The sequence below is a fragment of the Galleria mellonella genome, unplaced genomic scaffold (assembly GCF_026898425.1).
Source record: "Galleria mellonella isolate WM207_F2 unplaced genomic scaffold, CSIRO_AGI_GalMel_v1 utg19, whole genome shotgun sequence".
Taxonomy (NCBI): domain Eukaryota; kingdom Metazoa; phylum Arthropoda; class Insecta; order Lepidoptera; family Pyralidae; genus Galleria; species Galleria mellonella.
The window spans coordinates 269,115-295,219 of NW_026442028.1; the positions used below are offsets into that span (position 1 = coordinate 269,115).

General features: G+C 30.2%; 1 protein-coding gene across 1 annotated transcript in view; it reads left to right on the top strand.

Annotated features, from left to right (window-relative positions):
• LOC113521397 (collagen alpha-1(V) chain-like) overlaps positions 1 to 26,105 on the top strand; it is a 90,886-nt gene that overhangs the window by 41,962 nt on the left and 22,819 nt on the right. The window contains exons 3-6 of the mRNA XM_026906926.3: positions 3,294 to 3,343; positions 7,588 to 8,054; positions 25,458 to 25,523; positions 25,961 to 26,006. Of these exons, the coding sequence (XP_026762727.2) occupies positions 3,294 to 3,343; positions 7,588 to 8,054; positions 25,458 to 25,523; positions 25,961 to 26,006 (629 nt within the window). The remainder of the gene's footprint in view (positions 1 to 3,293; positions 3,344 to 7,587; positions 8,055 to 25,457; positions 25,524 to 25,960; positions 26,007 to 26,105) is intronic.

Genomic DNA, 26,105 nt, shown 5'->3' on the forward strand with positions numbered 1-26,105 from the left:
GCGATAATAAAACGATGTAAATATAATAAAGCGATATAAAACAAACTGGTAAATTTGTAACTGTTAATCTGATGAAAAAAGGAGCAATTAACTTGTCGACTTGTGACTCGGACACTAAGTGGGTATTTTTCAAGATCTTAAGATAGTTTTTTTTTTTATAAAATAACAAGCTTATTTTTCGTTATTTCTTAAAGAATCGGATCATTTAATCTAATAATTGTATTATAAAGGCTTAGTCTAAATTAAAGTCATTACTGTCATTCGTAATCTTAATAACGTAATTTATTTGTGTTTTGAATTGAAATTTAGTCTATTTTTAGGAATTTCATAAAGGTTCCTAAGTCACTGGTATTTTGCCATAAAAAATGGCAATTTTGATAGAGAGTGTTTAGGTGTTGGACATATAATAATTTTATTAAACATAATTTTAGAGTATACGATAATATTCTATGCAAATATTTATTATTCCTTATTATTCACTATTTATAGACATTAAGTGGATTGTTGTTGACGTACTTAAAATTTAATCAATAAATATTGTTATGTAATTTATTAAATCATACAATATTTTATGGTATAATATTAGTGATGTATGTTCACGTAAATACCTATTAGATTATAAAAACAATAATTAAAAACAATTGATATTTTAAAATTTTCGAATCGATCGATCTACTGCTGTAATTTTTTTATTATTTTTTAATTAATTGGATCTTGTATCGGTTTCTTTATTTTAAATTGTCTTGAAAAAGAATTAATTTGGTTGTTTTTTTTTATGTCTGTTATCCCATATATCGGAGTTATGTTGTAATTCGATTTAGAAAATTCTTTATGTTTCTGAAACGATATACTCACAGATTGATTAAAATAGTTAGTAGTAGTTTAGTTTAGTTTTTAAATCAAAATAACTGTTTTTACACAATTGAACTCGGTTATTATTAATGGAACACAAACTTAATTACTGGAATTATTATTTTTGTAAGGAGCAAGAATAAATACACTGATCTTTCCTGCTTCGGTTTTTGTGCAAAGAACACGTAATAAACAAAATATAAAAAAAATATCTTTGACTTCTGTTAATAGCTGGTAAAAAACTCTGGCACAAGTTTTTTTACTATTGATGGGTCCCGTGACTGATTACGATCTCACCTGATGGAAAGCGATGATGTGATTTAAAATGAAGCTCTTGGACCTACATACAAGTATATTAAGTAAGGTATTATAATAAATACCTGACCGGTTTAGCTGTTTAAGAAATAATGAATACAGATTACTGTTCCATTGTGTAACAAAAGCTTGAATTTCAATACTTTAAAATTAGAGCTTTGTTTGGGTTTGTTGTGTAATTATACTAAATAATATGTAACTATGTTAGTTTACTCGTGAAATAATAATAATACTACATAAATGTAAATGTACAAAAACATATAAATAAATTAATACTTAGACATAAATAAAAAAAACATTACCATTTATGACTACTGATATAATAAATTCCTTTAAGACAGGCAAAAGAACGAGCTATTATATAAATAAACTTGTGATCAAACCCGGTTTTGTATGGGTAGTTATAATTTTTGAAAATAATATATAGCCTATGTTACTCTCTGATAATGTAGCTTAATATGGGTGAAAGAATATTTAAAATTGGCTGAGTAGTTTTTGAGTTTATCAATTACAAACAAACAATCATATTTTTCCATTTTATAATATTTATATATGTAGATAAATGTATAAACGTATTTCTGTTAATTTGTTTGTAAGGTGGCAAAGGTGCAAAGAAATAAATATTATAATTTATTGAGTAATTTATATGTAAAAAGATATCATCATCATCATTTCGGTCATTATCCGTCGGCTACTAGACATAAGCCTCCCCCATAGACTGCCATAAGGAATGGTCCTAAGCCACCTGCATCAATTGACGCCCTGCAATGCATTTGAGGTCATCACTCCATCTAGTGGGGTGTCATCCTACACTGCGTTTGCCCATACGGATTGCCACTGAAAAACCTTTCTTCCGCATCGGTTAGCGGTTATTCGAGCTATATGACCAGCCTATTGCCACTTTAGCTCGCTTACCTTAAAAAGTTTATCGTAACAAAATATAGTAAAGTCAAAAAAATAAATAAATAATAATAAATCAGGTAAAAGTGAAACAGAATAAAATTTTACAAAATTTTAAATAAAAGTATCTCTAGGGCATTCTCTTAAAACATTATTCGCTTAAAATTCACAAATCTATATAACTATAGTTGGCAATATGACTGTGGACTGTACGTTTACTTCGTTTTTCATTCCACCTAGGATTGGAAGTGTCAAATGTCAGCCTTCGCAGAAAGGTTAACTCGCTTACTCTTTAGTTTAGACCCGAACTTGATGGATGGATAGGTTCGGGTTTTTGTTCTCTCCACTATTTTTGGGGAAAATTTGTTGCTATCCCATTTATACGAGTAAGTTAAATATTAATGATCGATATATGATGATATAATGGTATTAATAATAACAGTTTGCTTTCTCCCCTCTAAACAGTGAATTTATTTAAAAAAAAAACAACGTAATTTAGCACATTTTTATAATTATAAAATTGTTTTCTCACTAACTCTGAAGAATTGTTCGGACTGATACCTGCTGCAGATTTTCACCATCGTACAACCCGCCATAAACTAAAATTTCATTCCGACCATCTGGACGAGTGGCGGTCCTCCACCGTGCGTTTTTCAAGGCACTTTCTCCCACGCACAACCACTCTTTGGAATCAACTTCCAGCAGCAGTATTTCCGAACCGATACGACAACATAACCTTCAAGAAAAGAGCATATTCCTTTTTAAAAGGCCGTCAGCACACCTGCAATGCCGTAGGTGTTGTGGGTGACCATGGGCGGCGGTAGTCACTTACCATCAGATGAGCCGCATGCTCGTTTGCCCCCTGTGTTGTAAAAAAAAAAAAAAACTATCAACATACAGTCAAAAGTATTAAGTCAGTTAAGAAGGTTGGAATATACGTATACTTTATAATGCAAGTATTTGCTAAGAAAGAATTTTCAAAATTCTAACTTGAAGAGGAAATACAGCACTATGCGGTCAAAGTCACTAGCAACAGCCAGCATTATATATTTAAAAAATAAGGTACCTACGAAATGGCCAGCATTTAAATATAAGTGTCGTCTGATTATTTGTAGGCATCGCGGTATATGTATATAAAAAAAATATTAAAAAATATTAAATAGGGATAGGTATCAAGATTATTGTAGTAATAATAATATTAATAATTCCGTTTCTTTTTATTTCAGGTACATCAGTGTGTGTTTCGTATTAAATACAGTATTAATTGAAGCTAGAGGTCAGTATTTAATATATCTAAAATCATAAACATTTTCTCCATTATAATGACCATAACGGAAACAGTTGACCAATGTCTCTAACTACCCCATTAGAGATAATCATTGTGAGTACAATTTTTTTAAGCAAAACATTTCTATTAATATAGTTTGACCATAATTATGGATGGAGTAGTCAGAAGCGGTATCATCATATCAGCCTTTAACTGTCCACTGTTGAACATAAGCCTCTCCCTTGGAGGGTTTTCCCAATAGTTGTCATGTTTAGCAGGCGGATTGATAACCGCAGTAAGGCTTTAGAGATATTTTAAGAAGGACGCTGCTGCCCATCTCTTGCTCTTCCTTAGTCGACTCTTACGACACCTACGCGAAAGGAAAGGGAGGCCTATTCTATGCCAAAACCACATGGACTATTATTATTCTGATGAATGTAATAATCCTGAAATTTTCGAAATCTATTTATGAAATAAATTTTGAAAATGTCATATCGGGTATTTATTATAAATAAATACCGTATCGGTGTGTTTTTTTTATTTCTTTATATATTTACATATTCACCTTCTGTTTTTGTTGAAATTGTATCATACTTATGTATCAGAATCAATTTTTCTTCTGTTTTCCCCCTTTACCTGATATTGCGTGACAAGGCATTGCTTCACTAATTACTATTAGTGGTATTTGAGTATGAAAATTTAGTATCCATTTGATAAACTATAACTACTTTGAAAATGTTAAGATCTAACACCCACAAATTACTATGCAGGTATATTTGTTAACACCAAAACTATATTTTGTTTCAAAACCTACCGTGACCGTCGCCATTAGTACTCGATCAAGATTAGCTAAAACAGCTTCTACTAATATAAAGGCGCGTCTCTGAGCCCCGTTCACTTTGGCAACTGATTAGTTACTTAACTATCATTAATGTACTAAACCATCTAAATAGGCATTAAGTGTAACTTATTTTTTAGTACTATTTACAAGTATTATAACGTCGGTTAATTTTAACTTTAATGATAATTGTATGTGTAAATACTGATAACTAATTTATGTATATCAAAAATCTGTTACATAATTGTTTAACACGCTTACATATCTGTATTATTATCTATTAACAAAAATAGTTTTAGTTACGTAACTAATGAATTTCTTATCATTAATGTACTAAACAGTCTAAATACTTAGAATTGTAAGTTGGTTATTTTTAATTTGTGTATTTGTATATTTATATATGGTGAACGTGCTTATCTGTCTTATTACGAGTAGCTTATAAAAAATATTCTTGTTTATTTATAGCTATGTAAGCTGATTAATGACTTTACACTTATAGTCTAAATGTCTATTATAAGTTTGTTATTTTTAGTATAATATATATATATATATATATTTCAAAAAACTCTTAATATATTTATATACCATATACGAGTATATGAAGTACAAAACGCGGTCTTATCACTAAAGCAATCTTTTCCAGACAACCTTGGGGTGGAAGAGAAAAGAAAAAAAATATGGTAGCTATTCGGCGCAAAAAATGTTTATCTTTCATGTTACTTTTAACGCAACTAATTTTACATTACAATGTTTATAAATATTGCTGCTGCCAGCTGTGGTGATTGACCTTTTTATTATGCACTATTTTTGATATTCTCGTTTTGTAATGATTTTTCATCATGTTTGTAACTATATTTAGCAACTGTTTTCCCTGGTACTTTATTATAATTATAATGGTACTACTATGCCAGGACCACATTCCAGCATAGAAAAGGCCACCCTTTCCTTTCGAGGGATGAGCAGCAGCGTTACTATTAAAACATCTCCAAAGCCTAATTGCGATTGCCAATCCGCCTGCTACCGGCAAAACCCCCCAAGGGGGAGGCTTATGTTCAGCAGTGGACAGTTAAGAGCTGATATGATGATACTATTACTTATACTGTTCTGGTATCCTTACTAATATTATAAATGTGAAATTGAGTTTGTTTGTTTGTTGCATTTTGACACTTAAAAGCTTAAACAATTACTGTGAAATTTAGTATACAGGTACCATACGGGATGAAGAACAACGGCTAATCCCGGTCAATGACCATATCCCAGTTACGCAAACAAGTCGCGGATATAAGCCAATATTAAATAATCATATGAGAAGGCTTCGTAATTATAGAATTTGCATTACGGATAAAAAATAAAACTCATCCTATCAGGTCCACCTATACGTAGTTTCCCTTGGAAATTATCATTGTTAATTCTTGTCGAATTCGTCATGTTGGGTCAACTAACCTACTTTCATCCTCACCTATCATCTCGCATTGGTGAACCACCAGCGTGTACCGTTAGCATAGGCATGGTTGCCATTCCATTTCCATCCATAAAAATAGATAATTTTTTGAAAGATATAATGGATTTAATTAAATAATTACATTATAATAAAAAAAAATAGATATTTTTATCTTTAATAATGTTTTAATAGTAAACAGAAAAAAACTAATTTAGAAAAAAATACAGCGGCTTGTAGTCCGACTGTTTATTGTTTTGGACATACGAGTATCACTTGAATTTGTCATGCAAAAGATATCCTTATGAAAATAACATAGATATTTGAAATGAGGTAATTTTTTAATAATTTTTTTAATTAAATCTTAATTGTCATTTATTATAAACTAACTTTTACTAGAGCGTAGACAGAATACATTGATTGGCTTCAATAGGAAGTAAACTATGTTCTTCTTTATTCCAAATAGTTCATGCGTTAAGACGTTAAGAGGCAATAAATGAACAAACAAGTTCACTTTTCAATCGATTTCAAAAAGAAAGAAGTTCTGAATTCGGTTCTATTTTTTTTATGTTGAACTCCGTCAATCATAAACCGATTTAAACAATATTTTTTTATCTGAAAGATATACTTACCGATTGCAATTCTATTAACATCGTTTCAGCAATTTAGTTAATAAATCAAAATAATTGGTATTGCTACAATTGAAATAGATTTTTTCTGGCACACAATCTTAAATTATACATTAATAATAACTACATAGTAAGCATTAAAGTTACTTGCCGTCTGAACGCGTTGTTTAAACGATCCTCGGTAGGTGAATAGGGCGCTACTAATTCAGCAATTTGTTTGCCTCCACTTTGACAAATAGTGATAGATAAGAAATTCGTGTTAATGGAGATGTTTATGCTTTAAAAATAAAGCTTGTTTTATTTCTCGGTAGGTTTAATTTAGGTGGGCGTTATTTAGACAATACCGATTAAGTTACTCAGGGGAGTTTCTCCTATGAATACTTTTATTATCGTACCATTTCTCCAAACTCGATGTTTCCCTAAAAATAAAAATTGAAGCTGTCTTTATTATTTCATTTTGATTAACTATGTGTTGTAAAACAAAAGCGAAGTTTATAGGTGCATTGAAAACATTTATGAAAATAGTCATCCGTAAAATGTAAATATTTACCAGAGGGAGACTGTACAAAAATTGTTTGCTTGGGTACCTCTGTCCTATTCATGTTTCAACTGTGAAGCAGTTATGTTTGCATGGCTGTGTTTCGGTATGAAGGATAAGAATATGGCAGTGAATTTACAGGGTACATAGACATAATACCTTAGTGCTTAAAAACGGCAATGCATGGGGGGTATCATGGGCGAAACGGTATACTCTGTTATGTCCATGATACTGCTCATGTCTATAAGTAACGTTTACCAGTTCTCATCCGGTGGGCCGTCAGCTAGTTTGCTATTCTAAGTTGCATAAAAAAATCTATAATGCAAAATTTCGAACAGCTGCAAAAGCAAATATTATGATGATCAGTTTCTCTATCGATGAAATAACTGAACAAATTAAACTGTTTCTGAGATTCATTTCTTTTTTTAAAGCTTCTTATTAAATCAGACACGTATTACTAAATCATGTAATTCTAAGCTTTTGGAGTCAAAATAAAAAATGACCCTTGAAAAATGTTATTCAGTTTTTTATTTATTAGACAGAATTTAACAATATACTGCTCTCACTGACACTGTAGTTTACATATATTTATTACTTCATTATTGTTTTATTTTTTCAAATATATATTCTATATCAAAAATTGTAAATTATATTTTTGTTAGTTATATTTTTATTTTACTCTATTTTCATTCATGTATTGCATATGAGTTTCAAAGCAGTATCGATACTGGTTTGAAACGTAATTCCACCAACCCTACAGAAACCTTATTAATATAATACGCTATAGAAACCTATATTTATTTGTTTCAGATAACTACGATATTGTGGACTTTTACAAAAGAAAACTTCACACCAATATATTGAAATTCGACAAATCTACCAACTCTGCCCACGTGCCGTTGGATCATAATTACTTCGAGCACGACAAATTATCCCTTCCATTTACAATAACTTCTACGTTCAGTTCTGATTTCTATGACCCGTTTTGTCTTTTTTCCATACAAAAAGAGAAACATCATGCAGTATTGAAACTGTGTATGCGAAGATCGTCTCCTACTACTATGAATATAGATTTGACGATAATGAACAAAAAGACAGACATATTAATTGATACTGACTTCAGCAATAATGATGCAAATATTTTATTGCATGTAGATAAAGATATAGTAACTCTTATATATAATAATGATGAATGTCCGGAAACAAATACCGAAACATCATTGACGGATATTGACATGTCTGGAAATTTAATACTGCAACTCGGGAAAAAGATGCGGGTATGTATTATTTGTATTATGTAAAGTATTCTATATATATTATTTTGCTTTCCTCTGCTTGTTGGTTTAAACAAATTCTTTGTTGAATACTCCTCGATACGTTTTCATGTTTATGCTCCACTTTTTTTTATTCATTGTTTTTTATTATAAATTTATTTTCTGCCTCGAACGCTTAGTCTATGAAATGAGCTCCCTATCGAGATTTTTTCTAGAGACTACAGTATGAGTTCTTCAAAAAGAGTATATTAAGGGTTCTTCAGAGTCAGCAATGCGCACATGACACCCATAGCGTTAAAGATGTACATAGACTAAAGTGACCGCTTAGCATCGGACAGGCTGTATGCTTGTTTACTATCTTTGTGATATAAAAAAAAACTTATAATGATGACAAGCTGACGGTCGAACTATTTAAAGTAAACGTCGTCTATGGACATGAATAGAATGGTTGATGTTACCAACAGCATTGATGCTCGTGATATACACGAGAAGTATCACGAGCGGCACTGTACATCCTGCGAGGTACACTGGCTATTCAACTATGGTATTCCCAGGTGATAGTGACAGTTCACTCAGCTTGTTTACCATTTCATTATGCACAAATAAGTAGCAAATGAGAACACTATTTTGTTAATGAGTTAAATTTAAGTTTATTTTTAAAATATCATAACATATATGTGTTTTTCTTCGTTTAAAATTTTAATTTAATTGTCCGAACGTAGTATAAGAAAGCATTTAATGAGCCGATATAGTGCGGCCAACCATTGATAGTTCAACATTAATTTTTAATTAATCGCATTCGTGAACTATGTTATTTTTTAATTCACTCAGCATAGTGTGGACGTGTTATACACATGTTGTCCTAGAATAAAAAAAAATACTAGAACTTTCAAAACTTTAATATGTAAGTCGCTGTACCAGTAGATATTAATCCGCAGATGTCACAGGAAATAAAGCTAGCGCAGTGGCTGGTAGAGAACATATTCAGAAAGATATATACTCTGATCTAGACTGCCGATGTAACGACAATTCGAGAATATCACATTTATTCAATTTTTTTTTAATATAAAACGTTAATTTAATCTTTCTTTACTTTTTTATAAATCTTAGAGATTAAAGAAAACTAAACCCCTTAATATCAAATGTCTTGTAAGCCTATTTTAACTATTAAAGTATTTAGTATTTTTCTTTTTCACTAAATTCACAATATGAAAGTATTTATTTTAAGAAATTTTTAACAATGTTTCTGCCTATCCTAATGAAAGACAGGCATGACACACACACACACACACACATATATATATATATATATATATATATATATATATATATATATATCATTCAATTCTTCTAATTCAGGAAAAAAGAATTAAATAAACCTTTGAAAAACCTAAACCTACCTTTAACAGCAAAATCGGATATTTATTATAATAATTTATGGAAAAAAATCTGTAAATAACAATTATTTTAATAAGTGCTTCTTAAGGCAAGTTATTATGTTTCAATAATGCCATTATTTAGTTTTAGCTCGGTACGAATATAACTATTACAACACGAGTAATCCTGTAGTAGTAACATAACGCTTTCGAGTCATCCGATAATTTCATCCACTAAATTCTATTAATAGAGCAAATATTATATAATACAATTTCCATCGGTAGTTGAAATCACGCATGAGTGAACACCAAAGTATTTTCAGAGCAAAATGTGCGCTTTAGCCTATTATAAACGTCGACGTTTCCTACTATAAAGGAAGGAAGTTGTTCGTGAACATTTGACATTTTTGAACTTGCACAAATGGGATTTTCATAAACATACGTTAAATGCATTTATGTTGTCATTTAAATTCTCAAGCTCCGTTTATTATCGCATACTTAATCTGTACTAATATTATGAAGTAGTTGTTCGTACGCGTGGTTTTCAGAAATCAAAAGTTTTAAGAAATACATCAATTCTAGATGGCATATCAAAATAAAGTATGTACAAAATTTCAAAGTTTCAAAAAACCTTCAGAAATACAACTGTGTAGTATTTTTTTATAAAATTCCGGAACAAATATGTATGCATACAGACAGATAGACAAAATTATTGTTTTAGCTTCTTTTTATCATGGGTGCCATAAGATCAAGGAATCTTAATGGTAGAGGGATGATCAGCAGCGCCCTTCTTAAAACGTCACCAAACCTTAACTACGGTTGCAATCTCGCCTATCAAGTGTGGCAACTACTGACATGATCGCACTTTTAGGAGAGGCCTATGTTTAACAATGGCAGTTAACGGCCGATATCAATATAAATGAATGAATTTAGAAACCGTTATATGTTTAATTTTAATAGGCCATCTAGAAGTGATCAATTCCATTTCCTTTCAAGCCTCTGAAAACCACGCGTACGAAGAAGCGGGAGAAAAACTAGTCTTATATTAAAAGACACTATGGGTTCTGTTCTGCTAAATAATATAATAATAACAGATTCGATTACGGTTTGGCAATGTAATTCTGTCATATAGCTAAAAAATTCGGACCAATTGAGAACTCTTCCTATTAGAAGTCATTTAAAAATAAGTCATTGCAACAGAAATCACTCTGTGCGTCACCAATTTATCTATTTAAATGAAAATCAATTGCAGTAGGTAAATCAGAATGTATGTATGCGCATCACTTCATAATGCACTTATTCGTATTTGATTAACTCATTTCTTGTTGTATTTGTAACTATAAAAACAAGTTTTTGTATAAAAGACAATGTTCGAAAATTTGTACGAAAAAGTAAAAAAAAACAATACATACCTGCAGAACAGGTAGCTAGTATAATACAATTAAATAATCAGTATTTATAATTATTTAAAATCTAATTAAACTACACAAAATATATTAATTGCAATCCGTCAATCAGAGTATATTATCTATGTAATATCGAAGTTATTATTCCATCATTTAAATGATTTATATCAAGTTCTAAGAATATACAAGATTTAAATATTATGTATTTGTTCAATCGATAACTTATATGACCTTCACTTTTAATGCTTACTGCCCTATGATAATGTTGTTAAATACGAAATACCAGACTTAGAGTTTGTACTCGTACAGTCCTTACTAATATTATAATATAGCTTTTGCTCTTAACGTTGTACTCGTGAATTTTTTAAGTAAAATATATATCCAATAAGATTACTTAGAAATAGCGTATTAAGATAATACATATATCAAATTTTAAGTTCAACTTTCAAGAACATAAGAGATTTTCATTAATCAAGTAAACAGATAATAATTAAATATATATATTGTTTTGGCTCGTATTCCTCTTATTAAGATCCCTCATATTAATAAATTAATTTTTTTTTTAATATCTCTTACACATATATATCGTTTAATTACAATTTTAGTGATTCGCTCCGGCTTAAAAGAGACAGAATTTTTGAAAATATATTGCCTATATTACTTGTTGGTAATGTGTAAATGTACACCTACAATTCTTTCACTTGTGTGATAGAATTTTAAAAATTGATAGATTATTTTTTGAGTTTATCTAACATAAATAAACACTAAAATCTTCCCTCTTTATCATAATATTAGCACAAACATGCAATAAATAGGAAAATAATAAAAAAATAAATGATTAATCCAGTAATTATTATTAAATTCGATGTCCATTAATATCGTTAATAGAGACGATAATGGATAATCAAGATTAATTAAACTAAGTAATACGCAAACTAACTAGGAACACTGTGTTAATATTGATGTGATATAATATTGATAATGTTAAACCGATTACTTGAGTAATAGGTTGTAATTTTAGTACTTTATTAGTTTACTTGTGATATAGTAGATTCTAGTTACGTTCATCTATAAACAAAATAGAATTTCGTTATAACATCCATTATAATTACTAAAAATCAATAGTGAATCCTTAATATAATATTACTCGTAGCTCAGACTGAGTGTTGTCTCAATTATCACCTAGAACTCTTTAATGTATCAGACGGATGCATTTTCTGACTGTATTCTGATACTGTATAATGGTGGAGACTGGCGGAAAACCAGAAGGAGATTTTGTACAAAAGTCGATTGCTTGGGTACCTCTGTCCCATTCGTGTTTTAACCGTGAAGCAGTTGTGTTGCATGGATGTGTTTCGGTTTGAAGAGTGGGATATGGTGAATTTACAGGGTATAGAGGAATAACACCTGAGTCCTCAGGAATGGCAACGCATGGGGGGTATCATGGACGAAACAGTATACTCTGTTATGTCCATGGTACTGCTCATGTCTAAAGGCGACGGTTACCACTTTCCATCAGGTGGAACGTCAGCTTGTTTGCCATTCTAAGTTGTATAAAAATAAATATTGCTAGCAAACTCCTCTTTACACTTAGTCAAAATATTAGAAATTTAGGACTTACTGTATACTTTTGCTGTATTATAATATTACACAATACAGAAAAATACAGTATTTAATAATACTATTTAAACCACTAAGATTTATTCTATAATACCAATACTAGTCTGTAATATATTTTTTATATCACTGAGGTGGCAAACAAGCGGTTACCGTATTATGAACGCCACCAATACCAGTGGTATTACGTGCGCATTACCGACCCTTAAGAAACCCCTTTACCCCCTTTTTAAAGAACCCCATCATAGGGCATCATATTGAACTATTCCTCTGAGCACAATCCGTTGTACAAGCGGTAGAATACGCAGAGTGAGGCAAAATCTCTCCTAAGACTTAAAGGTTCGATACCTCTCGTAAGCGTGGGATCATCGACAATTCTCGAAGCTTAATATTTCTCATATATGAGTAAACAGTTTACATAGCAATAACGGTTTCATATAACTACATCATATCAAAATTAAAAAAAATTTAAATTCTTTTGGCAAGCTGTCTGAAATCAGAGAATCGGGATAAAAAGATTACTTGTCACTTAATTTGGAAGAAATAATTTTTAAATTTATATTATTTTGATATTTAGTGTATTTTTAGAATGGGGGTAGGTTATTAATTAATTTCAGAACCAGCGAGTCTACCATGAAATGAAATTCTGAATATTCGGACTCAATTTCGTATTTATACGAACAACGTACCAAAATGGGTCTAGTAAATGGAGCTTAATATTTCGTTCATCATAAATTCGGACAGCTCCACTTGTCCTTACCAAACTTCCCCATTGGGGGGTAAACAGTTTAAAGGAACGACATTTTATTATTTTAAATATTTTTAAATAGTATGTATTATGAAATTTTTACATCAAATTTGTGTTTCGTTCGACCCCGAAATAAAAAAAAATCATAGTAATCCTTTTGATATTGAGTTGTTCGTTCTCCATACATGTTATTTACAAGTACATGCACTGTGTATAAATGATTTGTCGTAAGTGCTCGCATCTATACAGGTGATCAATTTTATTTCGTTAGTTATGGTTGAAAAATTGTTCACTGAGTGTAGACTCTGTTTAAATTGGTCATACACTTTGATATTATGTTTAAAATTAAATGTTTCATCATTATTTTTGTGTACAATAAAGAATAAAGGATGCATTGGTAAAATTTTACAGTATTTTAACAATCTAACTCAATCAAATATTCTTTAACTGACTTATTTAACAATTAAATTATTAAACAATTGTGAATAAGTCTATATAGCTTAATTTTATATAGTAAATCAACAATTGCTCATCAATTCGCCTGTTACCTCTTGTTCTAGTAAAATAATTAAGTATGTATAATATATATATATATATATATATATATATATATATATATATATATATATATATATATATATATATATATATATATACATACATACGTTAGTTTATTTTATAAAATTATTTATTTATAATCAGTCAAAAACATAGCCATAGATTGACATTAAAGAACGTAATAGCCTTTGAACCCTAAAACAGCTTTGTCTTTATTTCCATATAAAAAGCGTTAAATTTAACTGGATTTGCGTGACATTCAACCATTTATAAAGGTTAATTACTGCAAGAAATTTTACTTCTCTATGATAAGCCGGTGCCTTTATATGTAGGCATATACAAAACAATGTGTCTGCAATGGTGAATAAACAGCAATTTGAATTTCTTTTATTTTGTAAAATTGAGTTTTACGGTTGGCAATGTGGTAGAGAAATTGAGGTGTGAATAATTTTGAAGGAATTTTAAATTTGGAATGGTGGCAGGAATGTTACGCTTTTAACCTTATGGTAAGCCATTGGGGATAGTGTAAAACAGTTCACACTATGAAAAACAAACTAACATCAACCCTTGCTGATGCTATAACTTCAGAAAGTGTTTAGTTATGAACGACCCAATACCTTTTATTTAGCTTAAGAAATTTTCTCGTATTTTACAATCTTTATTTATAACTTAATTTAAGCCACTTTTAATTACCAAAATTTTAATTACCAATAATCTTTCTTTTTTAATATAAGTAAAGAGGGGGAAAGGGATTATTAGTAATGGAAACTGAGAATTGCATTACTAGCAATATACCCAACCAGGTCGACCTCCTCGCGGTTCCCCCTGAAAACTATCATGGTTAATTCCTGATAAATTAAACATGATGGGCTAACTGGCCTGTTTTCATTCTTATCAATCACCCTTTACTGGTGCTCCGCTAGCGTATCCTGTTAGCACAGGATTCCATTTTCACCTATTAGAAAAGAAAATTGTAAGGAATTATACAGCTAGATGACGTTTTTCGTAAAATATTAAATCATTATTCAAATCAGATATTGAAAATTCTAATGAGAATAAAATGTATAGAAAAAACTGAAACGGTACTACAATCTAAACAACAATACGGTAGTACGAACGGCTCGGGACCCACCACAACTACAGCTGATTAAATTTAGTTTAATTTCGCGCTAACGCTAATGTTGCCAAAAGCCCGATATTAAATCAGCCGTTATGAGTTCATTAAGCTAACACCGCGGTACATTTTCATGCTAGGATGTAACACGTGTTACTGAATTATTGTTTATACAAATTCAACTAAGTTCAATTTACGGTCGCGTTGTTCTGCCGCGACTCGCTAATTGGAGTTTGAGCTTATAACGCATGTGTGCGCGTTAGCGTTAGCCACGATCGAATTTGCCGACAGCATTTCCATGATAGAACGTCCAGCTGTAGCAAAAATATGAGAGAATACAATAGAGTATGAGTATGTGCTTCTTAAAAATGTATATATGTACTTAAATAATTTAAGATCGCGTTATTAAACTCAGAAAAAGTTTCTATGCTAACTTTTATCGTTAAAATAATATCACATCGCACAAAAATAATGCCTCTGTTGATAATAAAAGAAATAAAAAAATAAAATAAATGCAGATAATTGGACCCGTGTGACAGTGTTTCCAAGATAACTTTTTACCACGTTGTTGGCAAGACATGTTACCCAAAAATGTTCCAACTCTTGGATTACCAGATGAATTGAGCAGGCGCTTACATTTTTTTAAGTAACAACTACCTGTTTTCATATTAATTTACTTAGCATAACTTTAATTTTATGTAACTTGAAATTATGCAAACGTAAAATTAGATTTTCGGATATATTCACATGTAAAGTTCCGTCTGTCTGTAAACTAAGCCTTACAGTATAAAAATTCAATACATCAAATTCTAGTATTACTTCCAGCTCTTTTAATTTTATATTGGAGTCGACTCTGGAGAAAATTCAATTTTCTCTTTTCACGATCCATTTCTTATTTGTTGTTTCATTCAATGGGACAATAATGTTCAAGGCACAATGTACCAGACTGGCTACTTTACGATTCTTTCTATTTGGTTCTAGCCGTATAATAACATCTCGCTGGCTTCTCGGTGGCTTCGTATCTAAATTATAGAAATAGAAAAATACTTGTACGCCATATAGGTATATGTTTATTTATGGCATTCGCTTTATATGTCATTATTTTTAATTTGCTCGTTTATATATAAAAGACTTCAAAAGTAAGTTCTCAATTCACGAGTATTATTGTATCTATTTTTGCATAAATACATCAGTTTAATTTAATCAGAACTGATATTACTTTTTTTTTATGCTACAATATCTTATTTATTATCTTTATTGATATATTAATAAAAAAAATTACTTTATTTACAAAAAAAGAAAAAAACATTTTTAAACATTTATATATTTATCAATAGTAGGTATCTTTAATAAAGAGTATCTAAAATAAAATTATAATAAAATAAGTATAATTAGGTATATAAAGCCTTTTTAATTCGTTATTTTTATTTCAATTGCTACCGTAGTTTCAGAACGTTGTTTTCTCTCAAGAAGAAACTACAAGAAAATCTGTCTTTTAATGTTGCACTCGAAAGAACTGAAGCTGTATGTACTTAGTGCATTACGTCATTTATTTAATAAATAAAACCTGACTGCTTTTTAATTACTCAGTACATTCTGTAATTTTATTTTAAATTAACGTATAATAAAAATAGATGTTTTCTGTTATCCCTTACTGTATTACAACTATTTAATTTAACATCTATATTTTAAATAGATTTATTAAATGTTTGACATTTCTTCCAAATAAGGTTTCTATTGTCGTTTCGTGCCTCAAATTTAAGAATTGTGATATCATTCCTACCTTACTCCTTGAATTAAAATTTAGTAAATGTCATTTTATATACCTCATATATGCTATTATCGACTGCTCTTTTGATGCAACGCTCCATAATCTATTCTGATCTGAGAATTTCTGATAGTATGATATTTAGTCAGATCAATTAGCATATTAAACGGTTTTTTTAATATAAACGGAAAAGAGTTTTTTGTTCTATAATGAATTCGGAATCAGAATATATTATTTTATACATTACGCACGGAAAAAGTATCCAATTATATTTCAAATCCAATTACAGTGTATGCGAAGACAGATGGTGACTCATGCTGAAAAATAAAAGATACTTACGCTCCCTTTCAAAAAGACATAACGATATACAATATACGTGTTCTGACAATAATTTCACGGTGTTATAGTTGAGATAACAAGCGAATACTTGAACTGAACGGACTTTATAGTAAGCTATTTATTTTCTAGGTTATATACTGTCTCAAACACAAAACGGGTTCAATGATGCCGAAAATTTTATTATTTAATTAAACAATTTGTTTTGTTTCAAAATCACAATGTTTATGACAATTAAGAAAAAGAAAGTCTTATTTTTTATGCAACTTTGAATATTAAATAAACTGGAGACTATGCTCGGCATGAAGGTTGGCAACCGCAGTTAAGCTTTTGTTGATGTTTTAAGAGGGCTGCTGTCCATTCCTTCGGTGGAAAAATGGATTTAAAATTAAAAGTAGTGAAACAGAAATTAAAGTTAAAAATTCGTGTCATCATATTACGTTTTTAAAGAAATTATATTGAACTTTGCCACAAGTTAGACTACAAATATCACTGAATACTTAACATTATGCGTATAATTCAGTTGAATGCACTTTATTTATAGTGCCAGTTTTTAGTAACGAAACGTGCATCTTTATTTTTTTTTTGTACGTCAATGATTTTCATTAATCGTAGGTATGTAATAACATTTTACAAATTGCATGCTCCTCTATTGTTTCTGTAACATTGCCCACCTACAACTTTGTACATTTCCGGAATACTTAACTCTTGGATGGCGAAGTTAACGAATTGTAGTGCGCAAGTTGAGTCACGTAGTATGGGTGCAGACAGAAAAACTTTACTGTACCTGTCTGAACAACGCACACATAACCCCGGACTTTGAACCGCTAAACAATGGTCTAAGTCAAAAGCTGTTAATTTGATTATAGTGATGTAAATAGAAATAATATGAATAAATGAATAAAAAATCATTATTTAAAAAGAATATATATAAAAAAACGTAAATAGTAGATAAAGTGAAATCAAATACATTAGCAGCCTTTCAACCAGCCAGCCAGCCATTCAGGAAATGTTCTATGAAAGTAAACATTTTATCTAAACAAACATGGGTCTAAAAATAACAAAAAACATTGAATATAACGCCTCCAATTAATAACTGGTATTATAGAAACGATAAAATTTTTGATATTTTAAATTTTTTATTAGAAATGTTTTTATTTTAATATATTCTTTAGCATGAGTAGATTCATAATTTTACGTGCCGCTAACAATATCAATAACACCCTGTATCCTTCACGGTTAGTTTGTATTTGCGTTACCTCTCCTAAATTAAAAAGATAAAATTACGAAATCGTATCATAATTGGGATCTTCATTACTTGCATTATTACGCACTTACATAAAAAATAATTTTATTGAAATTAGCAACAAATTGAGATTAGCTATGCTATATTTCATTTTTATTATTTGTCGCTAGTGCCTGTGAATTATGCTAAAACATAAAGTAAGATACCAAACGACGGTTTGGGACTCTTTCTTGAGGATTTGAGTGGGGTTTCTTGGCATAGTCCGTTTTGTTTTTGTTCGAAGTTTTTCTGAGGAGGGCTTTAAAGATAAAATATTTTGTATTGTTTTTTTTTCGCACATTATGCTCATAAATACATTCTGTATGAAAATTGATGAGGGGAAAACGTTAAACTTATTTTTAGTAAACTTCATAAATAGATTTCCAAAATTTATGCGACAAGTTGGTAATGTTTATGATTATTAAAACAAAACTAGGGTAAACAGGACCCTATGGCTCTAACAAATTTTATATAAATTTCAAAAATTTCAAGCGACTTCAAAAAGGAAGAGATTCTCAATTTGTCTGTATATTTTTATGCATTAAAAAATAAATTTGATAACTATGTTTATATTAAATAGGTCCACTCTTATTTCGTTTCTAAAATTAACAATTTTGTCAGAATTGAAATAAACGTGTCTATGGAAGTAAATCTTACTTATATAACTATAAATTATAAACTTTATTATACTTTTAGATTTTTTTACGTATTTATTTAAGTATGTATGTATTTTTTACTTTCTTGCACTACTGATGCCATCTCAAGACTTTTTATGCTATTGTTTTGGGTTGACTGTAAGAGATCTCTTTTAAAGATAAATTCATCTTTTATAACATTATTTTTAATATTTGTTATTTTTACTGTATCTTTGAATGCAATAAAGAATATACATAACAATATAAATAAACAGATTCGAATGAAATTCGACACACATATAGAGATTACCTAATAATGAAATATAAGGCACTTTTACTGCGATTTACATACAAAACAGCATTGTACTGCTTGCCTTTGAAATATCTATTAGATATATTCAGCCGATTGGCAAATCACGCAACATACAAGAGCACCCATCTTCATATGCGAGCGAGTAGACTCAAAGCGGGATCCTCCTTAAATTTGCCTCAGTTCTCAAGCGGAAAATCCAATGATTTACTGGGCTTAGGGCTTATCATAATCTCGCACGTCCCTCATATTTCACGCTAAGTTAGAGCCTTACACTGTGGCAATCCACTATTTTCACTATTCAAATAACTATTGGACCACCTAGTTATCTCAGGTAGAATTGATAATATTAAATTTTATTAATACTATTATTTTTAAAACTTCTATCCACTTTTTGAGGATAATGGACATTTGATGACTTTACTATGTTTGTTGTTATCTAGAAGTCTTCTTCAGGAGACGCTGGAATTAGGGAGCTGCAACTCGCAGAACTATTTTTTTTTATACAACTTAGAATGGCAAACAAGCTGACGGTCCACCATATGGAAAGTGGTAACCGTCGCCTATAGACATGAGCACTACCATGGACATAACAGAGTATAATGTTTCGCCCATGATACCCCCCATGCGTTGCCATTCCTGAGGACTTAGGTGTTATTCCTCTGTACCCTGTATATTCACGCCATATCCCACCCTTCAAACCGAAACACAGCCATGCAAACACAACTGTTTTACGGTTGAAACACGAATGGAACAGAGGTACCCAAGCAATCAACTATTGTACAAAGTCTACCTCCAGTAATTACTAAATAATGCGCTAATATTAAAAAATCTGTTATAACAAAACCAGTTATTTTGATTAAAAAACTAAACTACTGATCCGATTATGATAAAATTTCTATAGGACTATAAGCATATCCTTTTAGATAAGAAAAAGAATTTTTCGAATCAAATTTACTAAAATTTTATGTATCAAATTCAATTTCGGATTAATTATCTAGTTGAAAACACCGTTAATAAATTAAATTCAAAAGCAAGCAGCAGGCTCGCCACGTCGGATTCGAATGTGCTCGAAGAAAAGATCATCTGGAATATTACGTTCATTGTAACAAAGCCGAAGGCATGTGATACATACTTCATATAACATAACATAACATCATAAGACATATTATCATTTTACATAGATATAATATGGAAATTCTAGTAGGTTAGGTTAGGTCTACATCTTTACATCTAGCTTAAATTATATATATAAATACCAAATATCATAGTAATTCGTTATGCCATTGAGGCGCTCAGACATAACAAACAAACAAATTCACGTTCATATTTAAAATATTAGTAAAATTGATATAAACTAAAAAAGGATTATTTCGATTTACTTATACAACCACAATAACATTACTTTAAAAGATTTAACTGACATTTTGTAAGGTAAGCAAAAAATATGGCGTACTCATAACTTTCTCCTCCATATCAACGTTGTCACAACAAAGCGTGCAAATTATGAAAAAGTGGCACATTTGCACAGACGAAAAAAGTTATTTTAAACAAAAAACATCGTACGGGACGTAGGAGCGACCCTTAAAATCCTACAAACGGTACATGGAGAAATGAGTAGGTGAGGCAACACTTGAGAGAGGTATTCAAACGTCAGCCAAGGTGATCTACGAGTATCTCCGCAATATACGACTGTACTTTTTGTAAAAGTTTACTTACAACTTCACGCGTGAAATTTACGGTCGAGGAGGCTCACTTACAAATTAGCCAGCGCTTTCGAGATACATTCCGAGGTGGAAACAGCGCCGCGTATAATTTTCCCCTGCCCCGCTCATATATTTTTTTGCACAATAAAAATGCAAAATTTGAATGGGATTTTCGTACGTTGCGCTTTGTACTCATTTTGTGGGCGGTGTATTCGGTGCAAACTTCCCCACTTCGTGTATTCACAATTTTTCTTTTGAGATGAAAAAATTTTATACTCGGCCAAACATGAAAGCGTTTGTAATAAAACTCAATTTGGCTTATTTCACACGGGCCAAGTTATGAATTGCGAATGAAATATGAAATTCAAATGCATTCATGATGCCCCTATTGTTGTAGAGTGGGACGTATTTCGATAGTATTCCATTATCACGCCAGAACAAACAGCTCCTTTGTTCGCGCCAATCACGACTATTTATTCGACTGGTGTTCCGTATGGAAAACGGAGAGCGGAAGTAATATGCAAACACTTCGAACTCTATCAAAGTTGATATTTCTTATTCATCGTGTTTTCTTTTTTTTATATTTTTTTTACAAAAACGTATGGGAGATGCTCTCATAGTAATACAAAAAACCGGAGTTTTATTAAACCTATATAATAAATTAAAACCACAAAATAATTATATATATAATTATTTTGTTATTATATTTATATATATATATTATATTTATATATATATATATATATATATATATATATATATATATATATATACCTAATAAATCAATATAAATACATATAAATTCACGACCACCGAAAAAGGAGGCGATATGTCAATCCGTACACCTGTACGGTGATCGAATAAATTTAATTCGCACCAAATCATAAAACATTTAATTATGAAAAAATGCAACTTACGACATTATTACAAATTTAAGTGCTGCCTCCACAGATCATAGGAAGCTAAAAGATACATATACAGACAGACGAATGGGCGTCACTTTAGTACCTTCTATGCCGTTCGGTTAGGTAATATCCGTTCTGTCATAACTTCGCAGCTGCTTCGGATCTGCTTCCTTTTACAACATGAAATAAGAAACAATTTCGTTACATTTGAAATAAATCTTTAATATTTTGTTTATTTCCGAATATTTTTCATAAAAGTAACATGATATGTCAAAGCAGATATAACATGTCGTAGAGCATATCGAAACTTCTAGCGAAACGGAACGTCTTTACATGTATTTACAGTTTCTAATATTTCTGTGAATCCACCACGAAAGGTAATATCGATTCTTGTTTTTAGAATTTACCTTAAAAAAAGTTTTTACTATCTTTTTTTTATATAACTCAGAATGGCAAACAAGCTGACGGCTCACCTGATGGAAAGTGGTAACCGTCGCCTATAGACATGTACATAACAGAGTATACTGTTTCGCCCATGATACCCCACATGCGCTACCATTCCTGAGGGTTCAGGTATTATTCCTCTGTACCCTATTTACTACCATATCCCACCCTTCAAACCGAAACACAGCCATGCAAATACAACTCTTTCACGGTAGAAACACAAATGGGACAGAGATGCCCAAGCGAACGACTTTTGTACGAAGTCTTCCTCTGGTATCTACTATCTAGTATTGCTCAATAACAATGCAATATCAGTATTGTATAAATCAAATAATTTTTAACCGCAACTTCGTCCACCTGACCAGGATACATGTAGCCTATGCCCTTATCCATCCTAAATACTATTTATGCGCCAAATTTCATGACGGTTGATTGAACTATTTAATGTGACAAATATAGAAATAAACTCTCTCGTATGATACTAATAACAATACAATTATAACTAAATGATGTTTGTATAAGGAATTTTCTTGAATAAATGTATTCAAGAAAAATCAAAATGAGGGGTCATCAATAAATTCAATAGAAGCCAAACCAATATTTTTTTAGAAATGTTGTCTGTCTGTATATTTGTTCCGGTATCACGCAAAAATTACTGCACCAAATTGGATGTGGTGTTCATAGTTGTGTTCCAAATAATCTGTCTTAAAATCAAATGTACATTTTAAGTTTATACACCTTGAAGTGTTTTACTTCATGGTTTTCCTACTTCTAAAATCACCTGTATGAAATAACGTACTAAAAGATAGTTTACAATATTAGTAAGGATTTAATTATGAGAACATACTTTAATGCTAAGCGTTAAAGTAACTGTTGTAATACAAATGCACTAATGCAACTAAATAAGCGTATTCGCGTGCTCAGTTCCCTTCTCACATCAAAGCCTCACAACATCCCTAAGTAAAGCGAGGTACTAGAGAATCCGTTTGAAATCAAACTGCGGTGAAACAGTTCAGACTGCGAGTTTGTTGCTAATGTACTTAGACCTGCTGTGCCGCAGTCTGCGATGTCGCTAATAAATCTCATTTACTGCAGTTGTTAGTTTGTATGTGACATATTCTATATTAAAAGTAAATATAATTTCCTTTACCTTAGTAGAGCGTATGTATTTTATGCCAGTTATGTTCTTTTTAAACTATTCAAAAAAAAGAATGTTCTCGATTCGATGAAATATTTTTGTGGGTGTACCATAAGTTCGTTATGCAATATTTTCACCAGTTATGAATGTAGGTTTTTGTGATTCTTTTACCAACCGATATATTTTTTAACTTAGTCCCATTTTTATTCAAACTTTTGTCACGATTTTATTCAAACTTTTTCAAATAAATTTTAGAAAATTTTATATTTATTTATATATACAACATAGATCTCCGAGGGTAAAGGAATGATTAATAATAGAATCTAATTGCACCACTGGCATTCTATTATCTTCCATTTAATAACACGGTTCTCCATATTGAAATTAACCATAAAAACAATTATATTTTTCTATAAATTTTGATATTTTATATTTATTTATACACAACCGATTTAGGTTTTGTTTTTAACGCATTATTAAAGATTTAGAAGCAATAAGAAACAGTTTTTATTCATAATTACAATATTCATAGTAAGAAATATCACGATGAAATGACACTATGAACCCTATATTAAAAAAAAAAGGTTTATCAAAATCTATTCAGATTTGAGAACGAAAACGAATACATTTGCTCTGCAAATTAAAATAAACTTCTGACCTTATAATTTTAAAATTATAGTATAATAAAGAAACTCACATTCATATAAATATGAACCCTGAAAATAATTACACTCCATTTTTGGGTAGTCGTGTAAGTAATTAAGAGAACTGTGAACCTTCTTTATTTGGAATACGCCAGAGTGATAACTTTACACTTTAGATAGAGAAAAATTCAATCTCATAAAACAACGTCGATGTAAACCTTTCTAAAGTCAGTTTCATTAAAAATGCCGCTTCATCTCCTCACAAAGCAGTGACTCCAGTGATATTTTTAATCTAGTGCGGTAACAATGGGTCTAGCGTTGCACAGGGGAAATGTTAAGCCTTATCCGGCCTTACCTTACTGTCACTATATCACCGACTATAAAATAAGTATACAACTTGATTGAAGATGAATAAATATAGTATAGTAGTATATATAGATCAAGAGGAAAGGAATTGTTAGTAATGCCCCATTGCTGAATGATATTAGTCATTAGTCATTTATTAAAAAAACAATGTACATTGTGTCTGATATAAGGGATAAACATACAAAAATCATTACATTAACCTGAATATTACAACCATCCAATAACTATAATAACAACAATAAATTATAATAAATAAATTCTGCAATAAACATAATAAATCTTATGGTCGACCTCCACATGGTTTCCCCTAGAAACCAACATGTTTAATTCTTGTTGAATTCATCATGATGGGCTAATTGAAACTGCTTTTATCCACACCCATCATTTTCCATTAACATATACTGATAATACAGGTGCGGTTACTGCTCGTATTCCATTTTCACACATTAAACAGTATATGATTTCTTCAAAATCAGATCGATATCTGTTAAGTTTTACATACTTTTTAGAATATATTTATCTACTAAATTACAGATTTTTTTATGAAATTGAGAAGAAGATAATCTGACGTTCTACCTCATTATATATACATATATATTTAGATATATTATTTATTTAGATTTTTAACATATTCGAGAACAGAATCCGATCAATATGGGCGATATCGAAATGCGTGATGACCTTTTCTTCACCATCAATAGATATCGGATTGGTATCCATATTACTCATGCCTGTAAGAATTCCAGAAGACTAGGGACTACTAAGTAAATAAATATAAATAAAGTATTCCATTTCATATATATATATATATATATATATATATATATATATATATATATATATATATATATATATATATATATATATATATATATATATATATATATATATATATATATATATATATATATATATATATATATATATATAGCCCTAATTTACATCTGTTAGCCTGTTTTTTATTCTAAGTACTGTAATTAAATTACCAGATTCAGTCCTTTATTATTATCTATTATATATATATTAAAATATTAATATTTTGGTTTGCAGGGTAGTATCCAAAGTTTGGACATTTATACAGGACGACAACAAAATTACATATATGAAAGCTTTTGTGTAAGTATTACAAGAATTTTGAGCCTTCCATACTAAATACAACATGTTCTGCTATTAAATTTGTCTAAGAATATTAAATTTTTTGTTGTTTTTTGACCTTTATATTTTTTGGAAAAATGGTACTTTCAGAGGTGATGACTTACCACAGAGAATACCTACTAACGATTTGTATATTGTCTTTAATATCAGTATTATTATTCTTTAGATAATAGATGCTTAGATAATATATAATCACTTCCTATTGATATAAATATCTACTACTACTGATCTATAGATCATAAAGTCAAATGTATTGCGTAATAATTCAAAATAAATACTCAAAATTTATATACAACATTTATAATCCTTTAGAATTAAAAAGAGAAAAAATCCCAACTATAATTTTGAAATATTATTTTCATTTTATATTTCAATAATATATCTGTTTTTATTTTCAGATACCACCAAGCCGAGGCGACACTGCAGATCCTAGCACGTTAATAGGTTAGAGATGAATTTATAACCATGATCCATTAAATCTATGTACCAAACTTTAAGTCCACATACACCATATTATATAGGTACCTGCTAAATTTATTCATT